At 44.0% G+C, this 19815-nt stretch overlaps 1 protein-coding gene across 3 annotated transcripts in view; it reads right to left on the bottom strand.

Moving 5' to 3' along the window:
* The window catches only part of ARMH4 (armadillo like helical domain containing 4), a 65988-nt gene that overhangs the window by 26886 nt on the left and 19287 nt on the right, over window positions 1–19815 (bottom strand). For all 3 annotated transcript variants that reach the window (XM_030483142.1, XM_030483144.1, XM_030483143.1), the window contains one exon: window positions 14515–14760. In XM_030483142.1, coding sequence (XP_030339002.1) covers window positions 14515–14760 — 246 coding nt within the window. The remainder of the gene's footprint in view (window positions 1–14514; window positions 14761–19815) is intronic.

Here is a 19815-nt window from a genome sequence, read left to right as displayed (position 1 = left end):
GTTATCCCTCTTCTTCCACATACCTTTTCCAGCTCTGCTGTATCCTTTTCCAGATGAGCAGAGGGGTAGAATGGCACCAAGTGTTTAGGTTCAAAATTATGGTTATTTTTTTCTCTGTTCCTTTGTTCTCCTGCATCCCACCAGGCCAGTGTTCCTACTGTATCATCCTTCCCTTCCTCTCATAAGAAATTGGAGCAGAAGACTTGCTTTAAATTCAGCACTTTGCCAAGAGTCCCCAGTTCACCACCCAAACATTCTAGGACTAACCATAAAAATAATTCTCAGCCTAAATTTCCCCCTAGAACTTGACTGTACCTAAGATTTTCTCCAGGATCTCCTTCAGAAACATTATCTATGCTTTCCTACTCACCCAGGCATAAGTAAGTCCTGTTTTCTTCCATGACTCAGCAGCGATATTTACTGTAAGCATTAACACCCAGCCATCCCGAGCTCAGAGTGACTGTGAAGAAAACCTCTGCATCACTACCCAGGGCCTGGGACAGGGTAGGATGGGTCCAGTACTCATTACCTGGGAACCCTATTAGTAAAGGCTGGTTTTAAGCAGTGCAGAACAGAGGAAGGAAGCAACTGAGTCGTTAGGCCATGAAGAGGGACTCCAGCACCCTCAGGTCTTTTCCTGGTTCATCACAGGTAGATGAGGACAAGAGGACTCTTCTGCCCACCGACACTATGTAATATATCCAGTGTCACTGCTGGCAGGAACTTAAAGCAAATTCAGCGTATATTAAGAGCCCCACTGTTTTTTAAACTCTCATACTCAACTTCAGAGCCCAAACAGTAGTGACTAATCAAACTTTAATAACTAATCATTGCTGCTGTCAATTAGTACCATTAAATGTGCTTTCTCTACAGCAGATGATTCTGATTCGGATATGCCAGCTCTGGTTTGGAGGGATGGTGTTGCAGCACTGGTGCCAGTCCCTGTTCATGCACTGTCCCAGGAGCTCCCACCAGCTGCAGTGGCAGCTCCAGGAGACATCCCCAGGGACAGGATGCCCTGCAGCACCCTGGGAAGGAGCCATGCAACTACATCCCAAGCCCTGTGCTGCCTCTGAAGGCATTTCTGTCTCTTTGATGGTGCCAGAGCCCAACTGCAGCAGTTTAAAACCAAACACAGGGGGCCAGTGATGCAGTCCTGCTAAGCATGAAGTAAAATGGTACACAGTCCCAGAGAAGTGTCTTCACAGACCTCATAGCAGCTCCAAGGCTGTGGAACCAGAGCCTCCACCAGAGCAGTCACCAGAACAATGCTTGGTTTTGCTAGTTCAGATTTTGACTTGATCTGCTCCATTAAGACATGCACCTTAGCAAAAAATGCTTCTGGCTTGCCTCTGTCTAGTAAAAGTTAAATTAACGACCTGCTTCTCCTGCTCCATATAGCAATTGTACTGGAGCATGCAACGTGTGGCTGAGCAGGGTTCACTCACCATAGAGTCACTGCGAACTGTGACTTAAGAGGTCACTGCAATATACCTGAGCCAAACAGACAAGCCACAGGAACATTCCAAACAGATGAGAAACTTAAAAGTGCTCTGACCTAGCTTAGCTTGTGTTGCTGTGGCCAGGCAACTGCATGTCACCTTGACGTCACTGCAGATCAAGCCTACATGCACAAGCAGCTACTGTGCTTCATCTAACACACCGTAACTTGATGTAAGCCTGAGGCACAAGTCCACACGAGTCACTCAGGAAGGCTGCAATCAGGAACGCATTTGCTGGCTACAATAAAGATAGCAAAAGGTACAAAAGTATGCATCTGCATTCTGTTTGGCAAACAAACCCACCTCCAGCCTAGATATTACACAGCTGTACATATTTAAAGGCAGTAGATGTCTATTGGAGGACTATATCCTTGTGCACTAAACTCCAAAACATCTTCTAAATCAAGATGTTATTTGACTTAATAAAATCTAGCCTACATAAATAGCACTCACAGGAACATGTTCTGCCTACAGAGCACATATATCCAGAAAGCATTGCTTCACTGAGGCTATTCATTTGATCTAATACTATATTTGATCTTCTACCCAAGAAAAAATAGAAAAGACTATATTTAACCAGTTCTTACAGATACAGAAAATAACAAAACCCAAGAAGAAGATATTTTCCTGACAGAATATTCATACTGAATCCTACCTCACTGCTTTCCAGAACTTGCTTACTGACACTTGGAAGGAAAGCCAGAACTGAGCAGGGCAAAGCAATCCCCACTTGCACAAGAGAAAAACAGCTTCTGCCTAGACTGGAAGGGCAGACACAAAGATCTCTCCTCAAACCTAAACCAAAAGCATGTGCTCAAGCCTGGGTTTTGGGACAGCTGTGTGAAAGGGAACAAAATCAGGGCAACTCAAGGGTGAGCATGGGATGGTATGGTGAAGCCATTGAGGGGCCTTTGAAATCCTCCACTGGTGTAAGACCTGTCCTCAAGTGTGCAAAGAGAAATGCCAGCATACTCACATGCACAGCAGAAGGGCCATTGCAATGTCAAGCGTGCAAGGGCTGGGTTCCTGACAGGGAGCTTGGAGCAGCATCTGGACTGCCTTGGCATGGACATCCATAAGCTGGTATGATGGATGCAACACCATGTCCAACTTACAGGGACAGTGACAGGAGCGCAGCATGTGACACTGCTAAACAAAACAGGGGGTCCCCCAGGGAAACATATCGTGGCTTCAGAATGGGTAGCAAGGAGGACAGAGCTCAGCCCCAGTGATTGCATTAAGTCCCTTGCTAAAAACAAGCAGGAAGCTGAGCATCCACTCCTGCAAAACCAGACCGTGCAAATACCTGAGTGAGAAATCCAGTCTGAACAGTCAGAGGGCAACAGGGGATGTGGGGAAAGCAACCCAGAAAAGGAATAAAACTGGAGAAACTCTTAGCCTCACTTCACATTAATAAAGCTTCAAGCACAGATGGCATTGCCAGTGTACTAAAATAAATTATAGGTGATCAGGAAACAGCCTTGCTGAAACTCTTTATTACATCCCAGGCTTGGATGAGGCTGGGCGATTAGAGTTATTCAAAAACAAGGGGAAAAAAAAGTAAAAAGGGGAAAAGAGGCAAGCAGAAGCCTCTAGTAATTTTTGCTGTATCAACTCCTGTCTATGATTAATGCTGATACCCAGCATTTTTGCAAAACAACAATTGCTGGAGGTTTGAGGTAATTATTTTATTGTCAGTCAAAATCTGAGCAATTTACTTATTTCCAATATATGTTCTTAACTTACTCTCATGCAGAACTGGACTTGTATACATATCGACAGACCATCCTTCAAGGAAGGAACCCTGATCTCCTTTGATCCTCAAGTGGCCTTAATTTGAGCAAACACCAGAGGGAAGGAAGGCTTAGCATCAGTCATCTGTGGTTTGCACTATCCAAGCAGAGAGAAAGCATATCCACATTCTCATTAGAAAAGAATAGTTTAAAACTATCTTCTCAATAAATTCTCTCTCCCTGCTCTTGTCGCAATGAGCTCTTTTCCTGTATTTTTCTCTTACCAGCTCTGCAATGGAGCCAACATGTTAACCCAAAAGATCAGCCTGTGACACAAATCCCCAGAAAGACAGGGGCAATTCAAGGACAATGAACCTTTACTTTCTCTCACTCTTGTCTTTTTTTTTGAGGACTGAAATGCCATTAAAACAGACCTATCTTTTGCACCATAGTATAGATCGCTATTAGAAAATAAATGTGATTTCTCCAACATAAAGACAAGTCTCTTTTTATATGGCAAAAGCCACCCAGACAAGCACATAAAAGAAAAACTAATAACTCACCCAGGGAAAGCTATTGCCCTGCCTGTGTTCTTCAATCAAGCTAAATGATTACTAAAATGCAAAGGGAGAGAGGGCTGAAAACCATCTCCTCTGTCTAAATGGAGCCAAGTTTTCTGACATGTATAAACTGAAGGACAGAAGAAGAGGCAAAACACACTGAGATGTGATACATGTATACACTGAAGTTGCAGACATGAGGAAAAGAAGGATTACCGCAGATTAAAAAGAGCAAAATCACTACAATTTGTATTACAGTAGGGCTGATGGACGAGGGGACAGACAGACAGTACCAAAGCAACTGACAGTCTAGAAGGATGCCTGCCTCACTGCACTGTGCAGAAACCCAGATGGTGCTTGGTTAGCAGATGCAGTCCAGCCTTCGCAGCACAGAGTTCTGCACAAGCTAATGGACCCTATCCTTTAATAAAGGTGAAAAAACAAGATAAATTACTTGGAGCAGCAAATGCCAAGCCACGCTCCAAGGTAGACACATCCTAAATCTAAAGGCTGTAGAAAATGGATTAATAGAACCAGACAGCTGGAGAAGGTCAAAAGCACTCAGCCATGTGCTTGAATTTTCTAACTTTGCTTTCTTGGGCCAACAAGAGCAACTGGAGGTGCAGGCAGAAAGCCTCTTAGTAAGAGTCCTCCTATGCTGGAAAGCCCAGGAATTTGGTGCAGCTGTAGGCTGTCTTTCCATGTTCCCCAGCAATCTGAGAAGGGTGAATTTGCTCAGCCATGGTATACCATGAATATGTTCTGCCAGGCAAATCGTAGGTAACCAATGGTGCAGACTTCCATTCAGCGCAGCTTCCCTAACGCTCTCCACACACAAACATCACCAAAGGCTCCCCTGTCCCAAACTGGGAAGACAGCCATTTCCACCACAGAAGCTGTTGCTCCCTCCTTGCAGGTATTTCAGGATATTTTTGCGTGGCAGGGTAGCAAGGACTAGGGCATGCAGGAGTGACAGCAACCCTCCGTGCCTCCCACCATTCATTAGAAATGCCCCCCCATCAGCCAGACCTCAGCTAGGGCCTCTCATACCAACCAATGCCAACCATGGTGACCAATGTCCCCCCTCTCCTCCCACAAACTGACAGTTGATTCCTCCTTGGCTTCACACCACCTCACTCCAAACTGAAGAAAAAGGGGCAGAAATGCTGTGAATGGACAGAACCTCTTCTTCTCCTCCCAGGGATAGTCAGTAACTCCGGTATAACACCTTGTCTGATGGGATCCCATCTTCTTCACAGGCAGAGAGAGGGAAGGCAAAGCCAAATCCGAGCAACTCCTGGAGGCAGCACTTAAGGGCTCTTAACAAATGGGCTTAGCCAGTCTTCCTCTGACAAAGGTTTAACTAGATGCATAAACCTTGTGGAAACGCTGCTATTTCAAAGTAATGTATCTGAGGATGTTATAGTGCTGCTGTTTCTCAACATACTCCACCAAAAACATCAGGCTAAAATATCAGCCCAAGTTTCCTGCTGGAGGTTTCCATATAGAAAGGCTCCTGCTGTTTTTCTCTTATGATAAATTGCAAGCACATACAATTCTTTTTTTTTTACTGTAACAGCTTTATTTCACCTATTTCCAATAGCTGCTTGCTTTCAGAGCTGTAAATCACTAAAACACCCTCCAATATTTTGCTTTACTCATCTCTATTCCCTTCCCTTAGTCTTGATTTCTGCTTCAAGGAAAAGAGTTGAGGTGCTTCCAAGAGAAAGGATGTGATCCCATGCATTAGTGGTTCATGCTCTGTGGCTTGAAACTCCTCATCCCAATTCACAGCAGAACAGACACACTGTCAGCTTCTCCCATTTAAAATGCATGGCCCTTGTTCATGAGGGCACAGTAGTCTTGTGCTGGATGGAAAAAGGTAAGAGTAGGGTGGTAGGACAGGACCACGGGGCTCAGACTTGTCCAAGTTTTGCATCTCCTGGAAGGTCCCATTTTCTGGCTCCACTCCTGATCCTGGCTCTTGCCAGCCTGTCTCACCTGGGATTTCTATGGACTCAGTCTCTTCTGCTGGGATGGTGACTTTCTATGTGATCCTTTGCTCCCTTCCCAGGGAGAAATGCAGGTACTCATGTCCATGAAATGCCCAAGCGCTATTTTAATTCTCCTAGCTTAAATCCCTACTCTGCTAAAGGCTCCCTCATGAAACCAGTGGTGTCACTTGGCCTCTTGGTGTTTTTGCTTACCACCTTTAAAACATGGATACCCTTTCCAGAGTAATCAAGAAGATAAATGCACTAAAGATTAAAAGGCAGTCTGATGTTCCAGTAACACGAGCTATAACAGTACTTAAACCAGATCCATTTTGGGCAGCAATTAAAGAACATACTACTAACTTGTAAGTCTCAGCTTCTGTCTTCCTAATGCTGGCTATTTGTGCCCATAAAAGCATTAATCCCATTTTCCTGTAAAAATGACATTTCAAATATTCATCATCTTCCATTACTCTGCTTCTGCTACTCTGCCTTACAATCATTAACCAGTGGCATCCGTTATATGGTTTATGCAGTATAATTTGCAACCACAGATCTGCAATACAGCTAGAGCTATTTTCTCTGTAACTACTCACAGCTGCAAATATCCATTAAAAAAAAAAAAAAATCACACTCAAAAAGTGTGCTTATTATGCAAGTGCCTTGTCATTACTTAAGTATGGGAGTTATATGACCTTCCATTATTGTAACAACTAAGATCGTACACACAAAAATACATGAAACGCAGACATGGTACATATATTTTGGAAACTACTTGTTGAAAATTACATTGTCACACTTTGTAACTTCTTCCTAAACTGCCATTTTATTTTTTTTAATCTTTAACTCTCATTTATAGGTATGGTCCAAGCTCCACTGTGTAGAGTACCTCCATGAGTTGATAGAAACATATAACAAATGCTGTGAAATCAGGAAATTCAGGTGACTTTTCACAAGCTACCACAAAAACACTTAGCCCTGTAACATGGTATTACCATTTCCATAAACAGGTGGATATAAACAACACACCAATGATCACTTAAAGAAATGTAGACCTGGACAAAAATGGGTTTAGGGTAAACAAGAGAACAAAAAATAGTACCTACCACACATAAAAGCCACCATATATAGTAAATTCAGATGTAATATGGAACTGCAGATCAATGAAGAAAGAGTAAGTTGCAAAAGCATGATAGCAAATATACAAAAATTACTTCAAGTGGAACCTAAAGTAAGAAAGAAGAAACCATCAATGTGAACATTGTGTCTCTCCTGGCAAAAGACTGCAAATATTGATGACCCCCTATAAACACCGGCATAATGCCTTAGGACCCACAGAAGCAAGGACAAGCGTAACACCAGGATAAAGCACAGAAACTAAGGAGTGTGTGTGTAACAATCCTAACTGCATTAGTATTCCTTTTCCTGTTATAATTAGATCTGGACTAATGATTATTAGAGTCTTAAGATTTCAGTTATATTAGCAATAAATTCTTGGGTTTATATATCATAGAATCATAGAATAGAAAGGGTTGGAAAGGACCTTAAGATCATCTAGTTCCAACCCCCCTGCCATGGGCAGGGACACCTTGCACTAAACCATGTGGTCCAAGCCTCTGTCCTACCTGGCCTTGAACACCACCAGGGATGGAGCATCCACAACCTCCCTGGGCAACCCATTCCAGTGCTTCACCACCCTCACTGTAAAGAACTTCTTCCTTATACCTAATCTAAACTTCCCCTGTTTAAGTTTGAACCCATTACCCCTTGTCCTACCACTACAGTCCCTAAGGAAGAGTCCCTCCCCAGCATCCTTATAGACTCCCTTCAGATACTGGAAGGCTGCTATGAGGTCTCCATGCAGCCTTCTCTTCTCCAGGCTGAACAGCCCCAACTCTCTCAGCCTGTCTTCATACGGGAGGTGCTCCAGCCCTCTCATCATCATCGTGGCCCTCCTCTGGACCCGCTCCAACAGCTCCATGTCCTTTTTATGTTGAGGACACCAGAACTGTACGCAGTACTCCAAGTGAGGTCTCACGAGAGCAGAGTAGAGGGGCAGGATCACCTCCTTTGATCTGCTGGTCACGCTTCTTTTGATGCAGCCCAGGATACGGTTGGCTTTCTGGGCTGCAAGCGCACACTGCTGGCTCATGTTAAGCTTCTCGTCAACCAACACCCCCAAGTCCTTCTCTGCAGGGCTGCTCTGAATCTCTTCTCTGCCCAACCTGTAGCAGTGCCTGGGATTGCCCCGACCCAGGTGTAGGACCTTACACTTGGCTTGGTTAAACTTCATAAGGTTGGCATCGGCCCACCTCACAAGCATGTCAAGGTCCCTCTGGATGGCATCCCTTCCCTCCAGCGTATCAACCGAACCACACAGCTTGGTGTCGTCGGCAAACTTGCTGAGGGCGCACTCAATCCCACTGTCCATGTCGCCGACAAAGATGTTGAACAGGACCGGTCCCAACACCGATCCCTGAGGGACACCACTCGTTACAGGTTTCCAACTGGACATCGAGCCATTTACCACAACTCTTTGCGTGCGGCCATCGAGCCAGTTCTTTATCCACCGAGTGGTCCATCTATCAAATCGATGTCTCTCCAATTTAGAGACAAGGATGTCGTGCGGGACAGTGTCGAACGCTTTGCCCAAGTCCAGGTAGATGACGTCAACTGCTCTGCCCCTGTCCATCAGTTCCGTGGCTCCATCATAGAAGGCCACCAAATTGGTCAGGCAGGATTTCCCCTTAGTGAAGCCATGTTGGCTGTCACCAACCACCTCGTTGTTTTTCATGTGCCTTAGCATGTTTTCCAGGAGAAACTGTTCCAAGATTTTGCCAGGCACAGAGGTGAGGCTGACTGGTCTGTAGTTTCCTGGGTCTTCCAGCTTCCCGTTCTTGAAAATGGGGGTTATATTACCCTTCTTCCAGTCAACAGGAACTTCACCTGACTGCCAGGATTTTTCGAATATGATGGACAGTGGTTTAGCAACATATACATGAGGTGTGCCTCTTCTTTGCTCATAAAACAAGATTTTGAGCATAACAATGGAGTTTCCTCTGTTAAGGTTTATGGTTCAAATCAGCCTCTCCTGTTTGCTGCTGTTATCTCATATTAATGGTGGCCTAGAATAAACAACTGGTAGTTTCAGTCAACATCTTAAAGAATCGAAGTTCACCATAACAAACTCTACTTAGACAACTTGAACCATACTTTCAAAATGTCACAACCCTATATGACTCAAGATGAAAACGTCACTGTCACTGCAAACAACTCCATGTTTTGAACGCACAAAGAAAACTACTGCATGCCCCAAAGCACCAAAATTAAAGGCTTACTAAATTGCCCTAGACCTCCTGCTGCTTTCTTACTATGGATAGCAAGAGTTCTTCAGCTTGGGACATAGACAATAGGCAAGCACTATGGAATTAACAAATAGTTCGGAAGCCTGGGGACATTTTTACACTGTATAGCAAAGTTCTCGCAATTTAAGCTATGTTGCTATGTCTTGGCTCACGGTTGGTAAATTAAGAATTCTCACAGACGCTTAATTACTCTTAAGAAGGGGGCTAGAGTCACAGCAGCCACTGCCAGAACAGAAGTAGAGAGGTTTGCTCTCCATGGAAGTGTACAACAAAGACTATCTACTTTAACAATCACAACGAATAACTAAAGCACCCAGAAACTGTTCACTAGGTTTGAACCCATTTAAACAACTGCAGCTCTCCTGTAATGCATAAACACTTAATCACAAAAGAGGTAGCAGGGAAAAACTATTTTTGTTCATTCCCAGAAATCCCAAGTTTCCTGCCCCTCTGATGCCCTCTGAACAGTTAGAGTTTGCCTACCACACACAACTTACATACAAATCAAGAAACAAATAGAGAAAGGTCAAAGTCATAGAATCATACAATGGTTTGGGTTGGAAGGGACCTTAAGGGTCATCTAGTTCCAACTCCCCTGCCATGGGAAAGGACACCTTCCACTAGACCAGGTTGCTCCAAGCCCCTTCCAACCTGGCCTTGAACACTGCCAGGGATGGGGCAGCCACAGCTTCCCTGGGCAACCGGTGCCAGGGCCTCATCACTATCACAGGGAAGAACTTCTTCCTAATATCTAATCTAAATCTACCCTCTTTCATCTTAAAGCCGTTCCCCCTTGTCTTCTCCCTACATGCCTTTGCCAAAAGTCCCTCTCCAGCTTTCTTGTCGGCCCCTTTAGGCACTGGAAGGCTGCCCTAAGATCTCCCCAGAGACATCTCCAGGCTGAACAAGCCCAGCTCTCTCAGACCGTCTCCATAGGAGAGGCGCTCCAGCCCTCTGAGCATCTTCATGGCCCTCCTCTGGACTTGCTCCAATGGGTCTACGTCCCTTCTCCAGAGCTACAGGCCATAAACCAGCTTTTGGATCAAGTTTTATTTTACAAAGGCACAGATATCAACCTTCTCCTTTACTTTTAATCTACATATTGCTGGTTAGAGAGTCAGCTGATGGACTGTAAAACTGACAGCCTCATTACTGGTGCTTATAAATTGCTTTTGCTCAGATGGAGTTTATGTAGGCCCAGCTGACTTCCCAGAATCGACATTTTTAATGATTCTATTTCTCCAGCACTTCATCATTGACCACTACAAAAACCCAAACTGTCTCTTGCTCTGCCAAGCTGTTTGTGGATCAAGTTACTTGTTTTCTAGGGATTTGTGGTGTGTCAGCCATCAGACCAAACTCAATAACAACTGACCTGAGGATAGCTACTGCAATACTTGTAGGCCCTTCTGTACTATAGATTTTAGCATTAAATGTCAAAATTCGGAAGGGTAGAGGACAGACGCATCCCCAGGAGCAGGATATATGTGTGAAGTATTTTAAAAATGGAAAATGCCAACTGTAAAAGTTTGGTGCTTAGATGGCGTACCCTCATCTTGTACTCTGTTGGGTACTGTTATCTTTCTTCAGGTCTTCCCTTCCTATGCTGTATCCTAGGTCAAGCAGAACAAATTCTCCTTCTAAACTGTATTTCATGTGCACAAGATGGGAAATTCCTCACATTTCAGCACTATTTGGCAAAGGAACGGAAGCATAGAGCTCTTCCCCAGGATGCACAAAGACACATGCCATGGGCTGAGGCAGGTGGGAGCACAGTGCCCCTGACTCAGCTGCATTCAGAACTGCAGCTTCCCCCGCCAGGGGCTGTGTCTGGGGATGGCCAGTGGTTATGAAGCTGTCTTACAGTCAAGTTGATTTTAGCTTTAGATGAAAAGCACTTAAAGAAAATAGATGTCAAAGAGATGAAAATCACTTAAAGAAAAAGGGTTTGAAAGATAAATAGTCCATGCACATGTCCAGCAGATCTAAAGCTTTACATGCCCTTCACAGTGAGCCTGGTCTCTCCAGGCGCTCAAGCAGGTGAGCAGCTCTTCTGACCCCCTGCCGCACTCAGGAGGTTTCTTCTGTTCTTAACAATCTACTTCCTGCTGATACGAGCTATACACTTTTTCTACCTAATTCCGTTCTCCTTAATATACATCATACACACGTAACCAGGACCAGGTTTGGTCACAAATATGGACACAGCAGTAGCCCAGCATGTGCCAATGCACCCAGGGCCAAGGAACCAGAGCAGAAACTCCCACCTGGAACAAACTGGGAAGACAGGAAGGGCTGCACTACTGTTGCAGCATCTCAGGGAAAAGGAGTCCAGCACTACATGGAGATGTGGCAGCATCTCCCATTCCATATGTGCTCCCAGCAAATGAGGCCTTCTGGGCTCCCTCAACCTAGGATCTGCTCCTTGCTTGGCTTCAGATTTTCAGTGTAAGCTCATGCAAGTCCTTGGTTTTCTTTGTGCCTCTCAAACATAAATAATCTCCCTTCCTCTTAGGAGCACTGTAGATGGGGAAGGAAACAGTACCAAAAGGCCATTAAGGTTGTCTAGACAGAAAAAGAATAAATGGCTCTTTGCATAAGTTCTTACCTTGTGGAATAAGAGGGGTGAGTCACAAGCAGAGAGACTGATCCCACCACGTCCTTTCTTTTCTCACCTACTACTCCACTGCACAGAAATCCCATCTCACCGCCAAAGATGAACTCAGCTCAGCCACAGCCTCATCCTCTCCCTCACAGCTGCCCCCACAGACTGCAACAGCTTAAAAATAAAAGGCGATCCAAACCATTTAAATCTGGTAACCAATAACTCTGCCAGGCACTTCCAGACAATGCAGAAATTCATGTCTGCCCAGTCAATCACGTGCCCAGCCTCAGTGCTTTGCAGCTGACCCAACTTGACTGACTTCACAGGGGGCTCTTCCAATTTACATAAAGGTAAATAAAACATAAGTTAGGGAGAAAAATCCTACTTTTTGCAATAGAATCAATTTATTTCGTGTCTGAAATTTTTTGAAAGATGGCCTTTCCAAGATCTAAGAAAGAGACAAGGTAGTGGAGGATGAAGGTTGCAGGATGATTCAACATCAAACATCAGAAACTGAATTGGACCCGTATGTTCAGAAGCAGATCTCCAGAACAGATACTGCAAAGTGCACCCTCCAGCATGGCTCTGCACTAGAGCAAGGACTCTCGCAGAGATGCTATTACACAAGGAGTGTTAAAGCTCCTCATTGTTTCATAGCCCAGGCCTGCTTATTTTTTGTGCACAATTATTACAGCCTCTCCAGCCAGAGAGGTTTACTGCACACCAGGAATAGTTTCAGCCTCTGGTCACTGCTTTCTCACCTACCTCGTTTACCAACACATCTGATAGGCATCTCCTACCCCAAGCCTCTTCCTGCAGCAGCAGGTAGTAGGACTGGAAACACAGCTGTGACTCTAGTTCAGACCTGCATCAGCTAAGAAGAGTTGTGCCTGATGACTTATGCAGAACAACCTCCTCCACAGGCCCGAAGTTCATGGCAACAGCCAATGTCACATACAAACAGCACCTTCAACAGTCTCTAGACATCCTTCCAGACAAACCGGCCATGCCCTTCATCCTCTTCCAGAAAAGAACTCATGTCAAGAGCCCTCCAGGGACCCAAGCCAGATGGCATTGCATCAGCCACCCTACCTAGGGTGTACAAAGATTCCTGAAGAGAGATATCAGTGCCATCTTCCTCCATAGTGCACGTGATGTCTGCTGTGTGGGGACATACCTTGGAGTTTGCAAAACACTGCCTCTCTTAAACACATTACAAAGCACTGGCATCCTTAGCCAGGATTGACTGATTCAGAGGTAAAGCTCTGTCAAGCCACCCATCCTGGTACTTACGATCCTGAACCAGGCAAACAGCTTTAGATGCTAACTTCTCACTATTGCTAGCAACCTTACAGAACTCACTAAGCCAGCCCACTGCACTCCTGAGTGCAGAAAATATGCCGCTCTTCTCGTGTTTTCTCTCAAGACACCACAAAGATCCTCTACCAAGGAAATTACTAAGAACACAAAGCTGCTGATGCAACACCCATCATAATCCTATGTTTCTTACACACTTTTCCTCTGAGTGCTGTCACATACCTCTTTAATCCAGCTTGCCAAAGCCAACCTTAGAATTATTCCCCTCACATAGCTCCTGTCCAGCCTTATGGGATAACAGGACTCATTAAACAGATCAGACATGGCAACCATTCAATATGATTATTTTCAAGCAAGAGTTAGTGGGATAGAGAGATATCAGACCTGATGCAAACTCAGTCTGCCCTCAAGAAGCAATCCTCCCATAGAGTTCTTGAAATACGCTCTTTGATTCAATTCAAAGGAAGCTAGCAACACTAAAGCAAGCTAGAAACAGCATTACAAAGGGAGAACTGCCAGAATTAAACATCCAGGGGAAGTGACAGTTCTTATAACACCACCTATAAAAGAGTTTTCTTTATTTAATGAAATTCTCAAAACAGCTAGATCTGTAATAGTCAAACACAGAGACCTTCTGTATAGATGAGGTTCAGCTCCCACCAATTCAACTGCTTTTGATGGGCCTTCACTCAGAAATTGAGTATGCTGGGAAATTATCTCAGTGACCTTAGCCAAGCTGGACAAGGTCCCTTCCAACCTCTACCTTGTCCCACACCAGCTCTGACTTGCATCAGATGGACATCACACATATAAACACTAATAAGCTCTTTGTAAGTGGAATAAATTAGTCCAGTCATTAAACATAAGGCCTATACTTACAGTAGGAATAAACTGTATAAAGCTTTATAGAGGCTTTGAAGGTTTGTCTTGCTTGACACTGCCAGCATAGGGTCCCATGGCTGGACCGTACACCCCTTAAAAAAGCCAGAGAAGTGGCACTTACAAAGATGTTGCTGAAGTAGCAAACAGACTGATCGGCAACTCCCCTATTGCTTTATCCTCAGAGGACATGTGTCCTTGCACTAACCCATCTCAGGCAAAGGGAACTGAGATTTCCTCAGGAACCTCACCTGAGAATTTATTTATTTGTTCACCCATGGAGCAAGACAACACTAAGCTCTGGGAATGAAGGAGCAGATCTGGAGTATTAAGAACAACTCTCCCCAAACTGAAAACTCAAATCACACTGCCTGGGACCCATCCCAGTTTGATCAGTTGTCACTAGTGGATGGGGTTTCTTCAGAAATGAACCCACTCTGTGTTTAGCTTGATAGCCAACCCATGAGACTTTCTGGCATGAGGGACTGTCTCATGCAAAGTGAAAAGCAGGAGACATGTCCTTTCTAAGGCTAAAGGAAGAAGGGGCTTTTTGTCTTACCCAGACCCTGGTTCTGCTGCTCCCACTCGATGGTGTCAGGAACCTGGTAGGACACCCCGGCCAGCTGGGCCACAGGGTTTTCCAGGCCAGCTATGGGCTCCTGGGAGGTCTCTCCTGGAAGCGTGAAACCTGGCAGCTCCGTGTCACCCTCCATGCTTTCATCCATTAAATCTATGTCTTTGTCCTCCTCATCTTCCTCTTCCTCCTCTTCTTCCTCCTCTTCATCCTCATCCTCTTCCTCACCCTCTGGCCAGGGAGACACAAAAGCAACGTCAGGAAAGATCCAACAAGACAGAAGGTTCATACATCTCTACAGGTGAGCACCAAGATAACCACTTGATACCACTTCCAAAGGCAGACCAAATGAATAAACTTGTGCCTGTTTTCTAACAGAAAAGACTGTCAAATGCATTAGTGGGACATAATGTTATTTTGCTTTCTAATAGCAGAATATAAAAAAGCATGTGCATGTGTACAAATACGTGAGTATATATAACTATAGTGCTTTCTGCTCAACTAACTACATCTAAAGTGAGAACTGTTTCCCTGATTTCCAATCTTGGAGGCTGCAATAAGTTGGTTCTATTTTTAACTTTCATTAAGCCTTTCACAACTCTGGAAAGGATGCTGCTTTCCAGCCCAATTAGACTGGTATGGCCCCTCCTCAAGAAAAAGCATCTCACTTTGATACACGCTGACAGATTGGCTCTTGGGTGCAGGAGAACACTGGTGATGGTAGTGATTGTCAGTAGATTTATACCAGCACTCCCATCACAACGGATTAACACCAGACAAAGGCCTGACCAAGGAGGACTTAAATTCAGTATTGTAAAGAAGACAGCACAGCCTACTCATGTGAGAGCAGATAAATGTGACACCAAGAAAATCCCTGTGGATTCTCCACTAGAGCAGGTACCTGTCTATTCCAAAGCTGATCATACAGTTAACATATGGAGAGAGAATATTTAAGCTATATTCCATTGCTAGAATCTAAAATGGCAACACAAGAATGACTGCACTGGATCAAACCAAAGGCCCTTTCTGCCCATGCCCTATTTCTGACCACAACTAGCCACAGATGCTGAAGAAAGCCTAGAGCAGGGCACATACACAGAGCCAGTCTTCCCACAGTCTCTCTTCACAGCTTTTAATTATCAAAGATTTCCTGAGCCAGAATTTGCATTCAAGCTTTTTAATAGCTACTAATGGAGCTACCCACCATGAAAAGATAGTATCTGGAATAAGGACATGCTTCAAATTTCTCATGGTTATTTTTTCAAAGCTGAAAAAAACCCCCATAATATTTATGCATTTTACCTAATTTACATGAAGCTCTACTCAGCCCTGGGGAAAAACTCCCTCCTGATGTATACTCACACTGGGAGAGCCCATCACCTTGCATCTGAGCAGCTGGTTTAGCCAGGGGTCTAAGACCATGTCAAAAACTAACAATCCAGCCAAATCAACATTTGTTTTCTCGATATCCCTTTATTTATGTTGGATTCATACCTCACATAAGTTACAGACACTGAAATAAGATGGAGCAGTTGAGTAGGATACCTGAGAGGCTGCACATATCATACATGCTGGAAGTAAAGCAGGTGATACTTCACTCTTCTCCTTTCCGCAGTGGGATGCAACAGTACTCTGGCACAGCTATTCCACAAAACACCCAAGAAACAAACTGGCGAATTTTGGAGAAGCTATTTAGTTGGTGGCTATCTAACTTGAACTAGATAGGGGAAGCTGGCCTCCTTCATTTGGCCTCTAACTCACAGACTGGAATACCTAGAGAAATCAGTGCAAGTTATAAAACCATGGCATCCCCTTTCTTTCTAATTCAAGGATTTCCTTTGAAATACTGCACAATTTTTCCAGCTCACCAGACAAGACAATCCTGCTTGCCACCTTTCCATTCCAGCAATGCATTTCATACAAATGAGCTGCTATTTGAATTTAGCTGCATCATCCTGCTATAGCATAGCTTGCAGTACCTGGAAAGGAATGATCCCTCCTGACAACAATTATACCACACAGATAATCTAATGGGTCTTACAGGGATGTCGTTAGCCCCTTAAATTCCTATTATATTTTATAGGCAGTTTTGTGTCTTATAATGTGCCCATCATGTCAAATCAACATAAGAGTTTTCTCTATCAAACTGCATGTTTTCATACAAAATACACAGCTTCTGTAAACCTGAGAATGGCACCTAGAGAGTTCGTGCAGGAAACCTGCAAAGAAACAAAAAATTAATGTAGGTCTTTTGCCTCTGCTGAGAGCAACACAGCTATAAACATTTCCAAACCTTAATAGCAAAGACATTAAACAGCTAGCACACCAGAAAAGAGGAATATGAACAGAGGTTTTCCCTAGATGAACTGGGTGAAAAAGCAGCCAAGAGAAAATAGGGATTGGATTTTATCTCTGAAAAACTAGCTTGGGACAAGATTTTTAGAAACTTCTTGAATTTTTAACAAACCAAATCAAAGACACCTGCCAGGATTTAGCTTTGAAGCAGCAGATAGCCATCTCTGTACCTCCAAAGCCTAACAGGCAGCCAAGCTGAACACCCAAATTGAAAGTGCCAACACTGCTTATCACATCTGATCATCACCAAGTTACATCAATCATCATGCAGCCACAGCGTCAAGATGTAATCCTTGAAACACAACCGCTGTGAGGGGAAAAGAAAAGGCTCTTGCTTCCTCCTCCTCTCTAGGCTCATTCTTACTCCTGAAAACAGCTTTTTTTAAACCCCCATTCCAAAATGCCAACAGCTTGCCTTGCTGCAAGGTGCAGCGCAGAGCGCCACTTGGTGGTCACAAGGAGGAAGCTACACTTCTAAAAGAAAATCACAAACCTCACAAACGTTGAATTTCAGAAGCAGAGGCACAACAGGAGCCCAGCAGCCATGGACTGGCTGTACATAATGCTTAGTAGTCTCATTAGAGGGAAAATGGAAGCAAGCATCACACAGATCAACCTCAAGCTGGAGGTTTGTGCTTCATGAGAGCCTTTTACAAAAAAATCACGGTTTCCCTCCTAAATTGCTACTTTTTGGCCTTTCAGAAGCCTCGGCTGCAGCTAAGAAGGCAAGAAACAGAAGATGCTGAAAGCAGCAAGGACTGAAAGTGCAAAGACCATCAGATTCAGAAAGCATTCATATTTTCATGTATATTTTCAGCCCATTGTGAACTATTTTGTGTATTGCAGAATCATAGTCATCTAGGTTGGAAAAGAGCATTAAGATCACGAGTCCAACCATTAACCTAGCACTGCCAAATTCACCACTAAACCATGTCCCTAAGTGCCACATCTACACCTCTTTTAAACACCTCCAGGGTGTCCACCACTTCCCTGGGCAGCATGTTCCAATGTTTGAAAATCCTTTCCATGAAGACATTTTTCCTAATATCCAGTTGAAACTTCCCCTGGCACAACTTGAGGCTATTTCCCCTTGTCCTATCACTTGTTACTTGGGAGAAGACATGAATCCCCACCTCACTACAACCTCCTTTCAGGTATTTGTAGAGAGTGATAAGGTCTCTTCAAGCCCCCTTTTCTCCAGGGTAAGCAACTGCAGTTCCCTCAAACTGTACGTACTCTTCAGTTTTGGCTAAGGTTCATCTTACAAAAAAAGAGAAAAATATGATGAAATGCTAGTGCTTTATGATCAACGCACTAGTCTCCAACAAAAAAAAAAAATGCACGTATAAGGTTTTCTTGGCCATAGAATCTATCCAAATCAGGCATTCACCTAGACCCCAGCTGTAGGAACATTTCTGGATGTCTGAAAGTATTCAAAGGCGCCCCTTGCTTGCTAAAGCAGACAGGTACACAGGATATACAGCATTTCTGGTGTGAGCCATCCTTGCTCTATAGATCTTCATATGTTACACATAAGCCGATTTTATTATTCTGTTTGCATGCATCAAACCCCAGCTCTTGCTTGTGAAGTGCCTTGTGGACCTATCAAGAAGGGATGGTATCCTGTCTCCTCTCCCAGTGACACCAGGAGACTTCAGCACTGAAACACTTATGAACATCTGCATGGACTACATTTTCTACTGCAGTTAGAGTAATAAAAGAGTAGTCTAGGGCAGTTAAAGTCTCAGCTTCAAGACTGAAGAAATCCAAAATCTGACACTCTTTGGCAGACTAAACAAGTACTGTTTTCTGTAAAGTAGGCTCTGCTTTGCCTTCATTGAAACAGGAAAGCAAAAAACCCCAAGAAACTTAACACGTCCCCACTGTTACAACCATCCAACCTAAGAAAGATGCAAGCAGCAGGAATCCACAGGAAAATGAGATTCCCAGTTCACATGTCAAAGATTTTAGTTTTGAAGAGTTTGACAACAGGCATTCAAATTCTAATGTTTGGAGAAGAGCACAAAAAAACCCCAAAAAAAAACCCAAAACAACAACAAAAGAAAAAAACATCAGAGACAAAGTAACAAAGTTTTAGTGGAACTTTTTGGGGTTCCCAGCTTTATAAATAGTCACCAGAAACAGCTATGGCTGGGCTTTATCATGGGACTCTGTACTGATCTATTAGCAACACTGGTGATATCTATAGGATGGGTTTTGCTATTTCAGGGTGACAAAAGCTCACTAAGCTTGCTTCAAAAAAAAGGGGTTTCACTACAGAACTGTACATACCCATACTGACTTTTGTGGCTGAGCAGAGAGAAATGAGACCACCACACACCTCCTTTGTGAGGCATTTCACTGACCCACCAGGAAACCACAACCAGCTGTCTGAAGCAGCTAGGCAACAACCAGCATCCCACAAGTAAAAGCCTCAGCCCACAACAGCAGCAGGGCACTGGCAAATCAACTGCAAAGAGGGATGGTGCTCGCAGCACTATCAGCATAGGGCAGCAGTTGTAAACCCATGCTGTGGGCAAGCAGCACCAGCAAGGCACTCAGCACAGTGCTTGGTGCAAACATCACTGTCAGGAACATGCTACAAATGGGCTGTGACAGCAGTGAGGAAAGGATGTTTTGGCATCACAGCTTGTAACAAGCTAGAACTGAAGCTGCTGTTGTCATGACCTTGCTGAAGGCAATGGAGTTACATTGGGACCTCTATTTTTAGTTGAAAAACCTTCACTGGAGAGAGATGTTTCTACCTTTGGATATTTTTTATTAATTTTTGCAAATGCTTTTACTCCTCAGAAGATTAAGGATAAAAACCCAACCCAAACTAAATAGGAGATCGTACGACAAAACTTGGGAGTTCTCATTTTCTCTATCCTTTCCTTTCCCAGCCTACCTCAAATCAAACTCAGAGAACAA

The sequence above is a fragment of the Strigops habroptila genome, chromosome 4 (genome assembly GCF_004027225.2).
Source record: "Strigops habroptila isolate Jane chromosome 4, bStrHab1.2.pri, whole genome shotgun sequence".
NCBI classification, from domain to species: domain Eukaryota; kingdom Metazoa; phylum Chordata; class Aves; order Psittaciformes; family Psittacidae; genus Strigops; species Strigops habroptila.
This window is presented reverse-complemented; position numbering and strand designations above follow the sequence as displayed.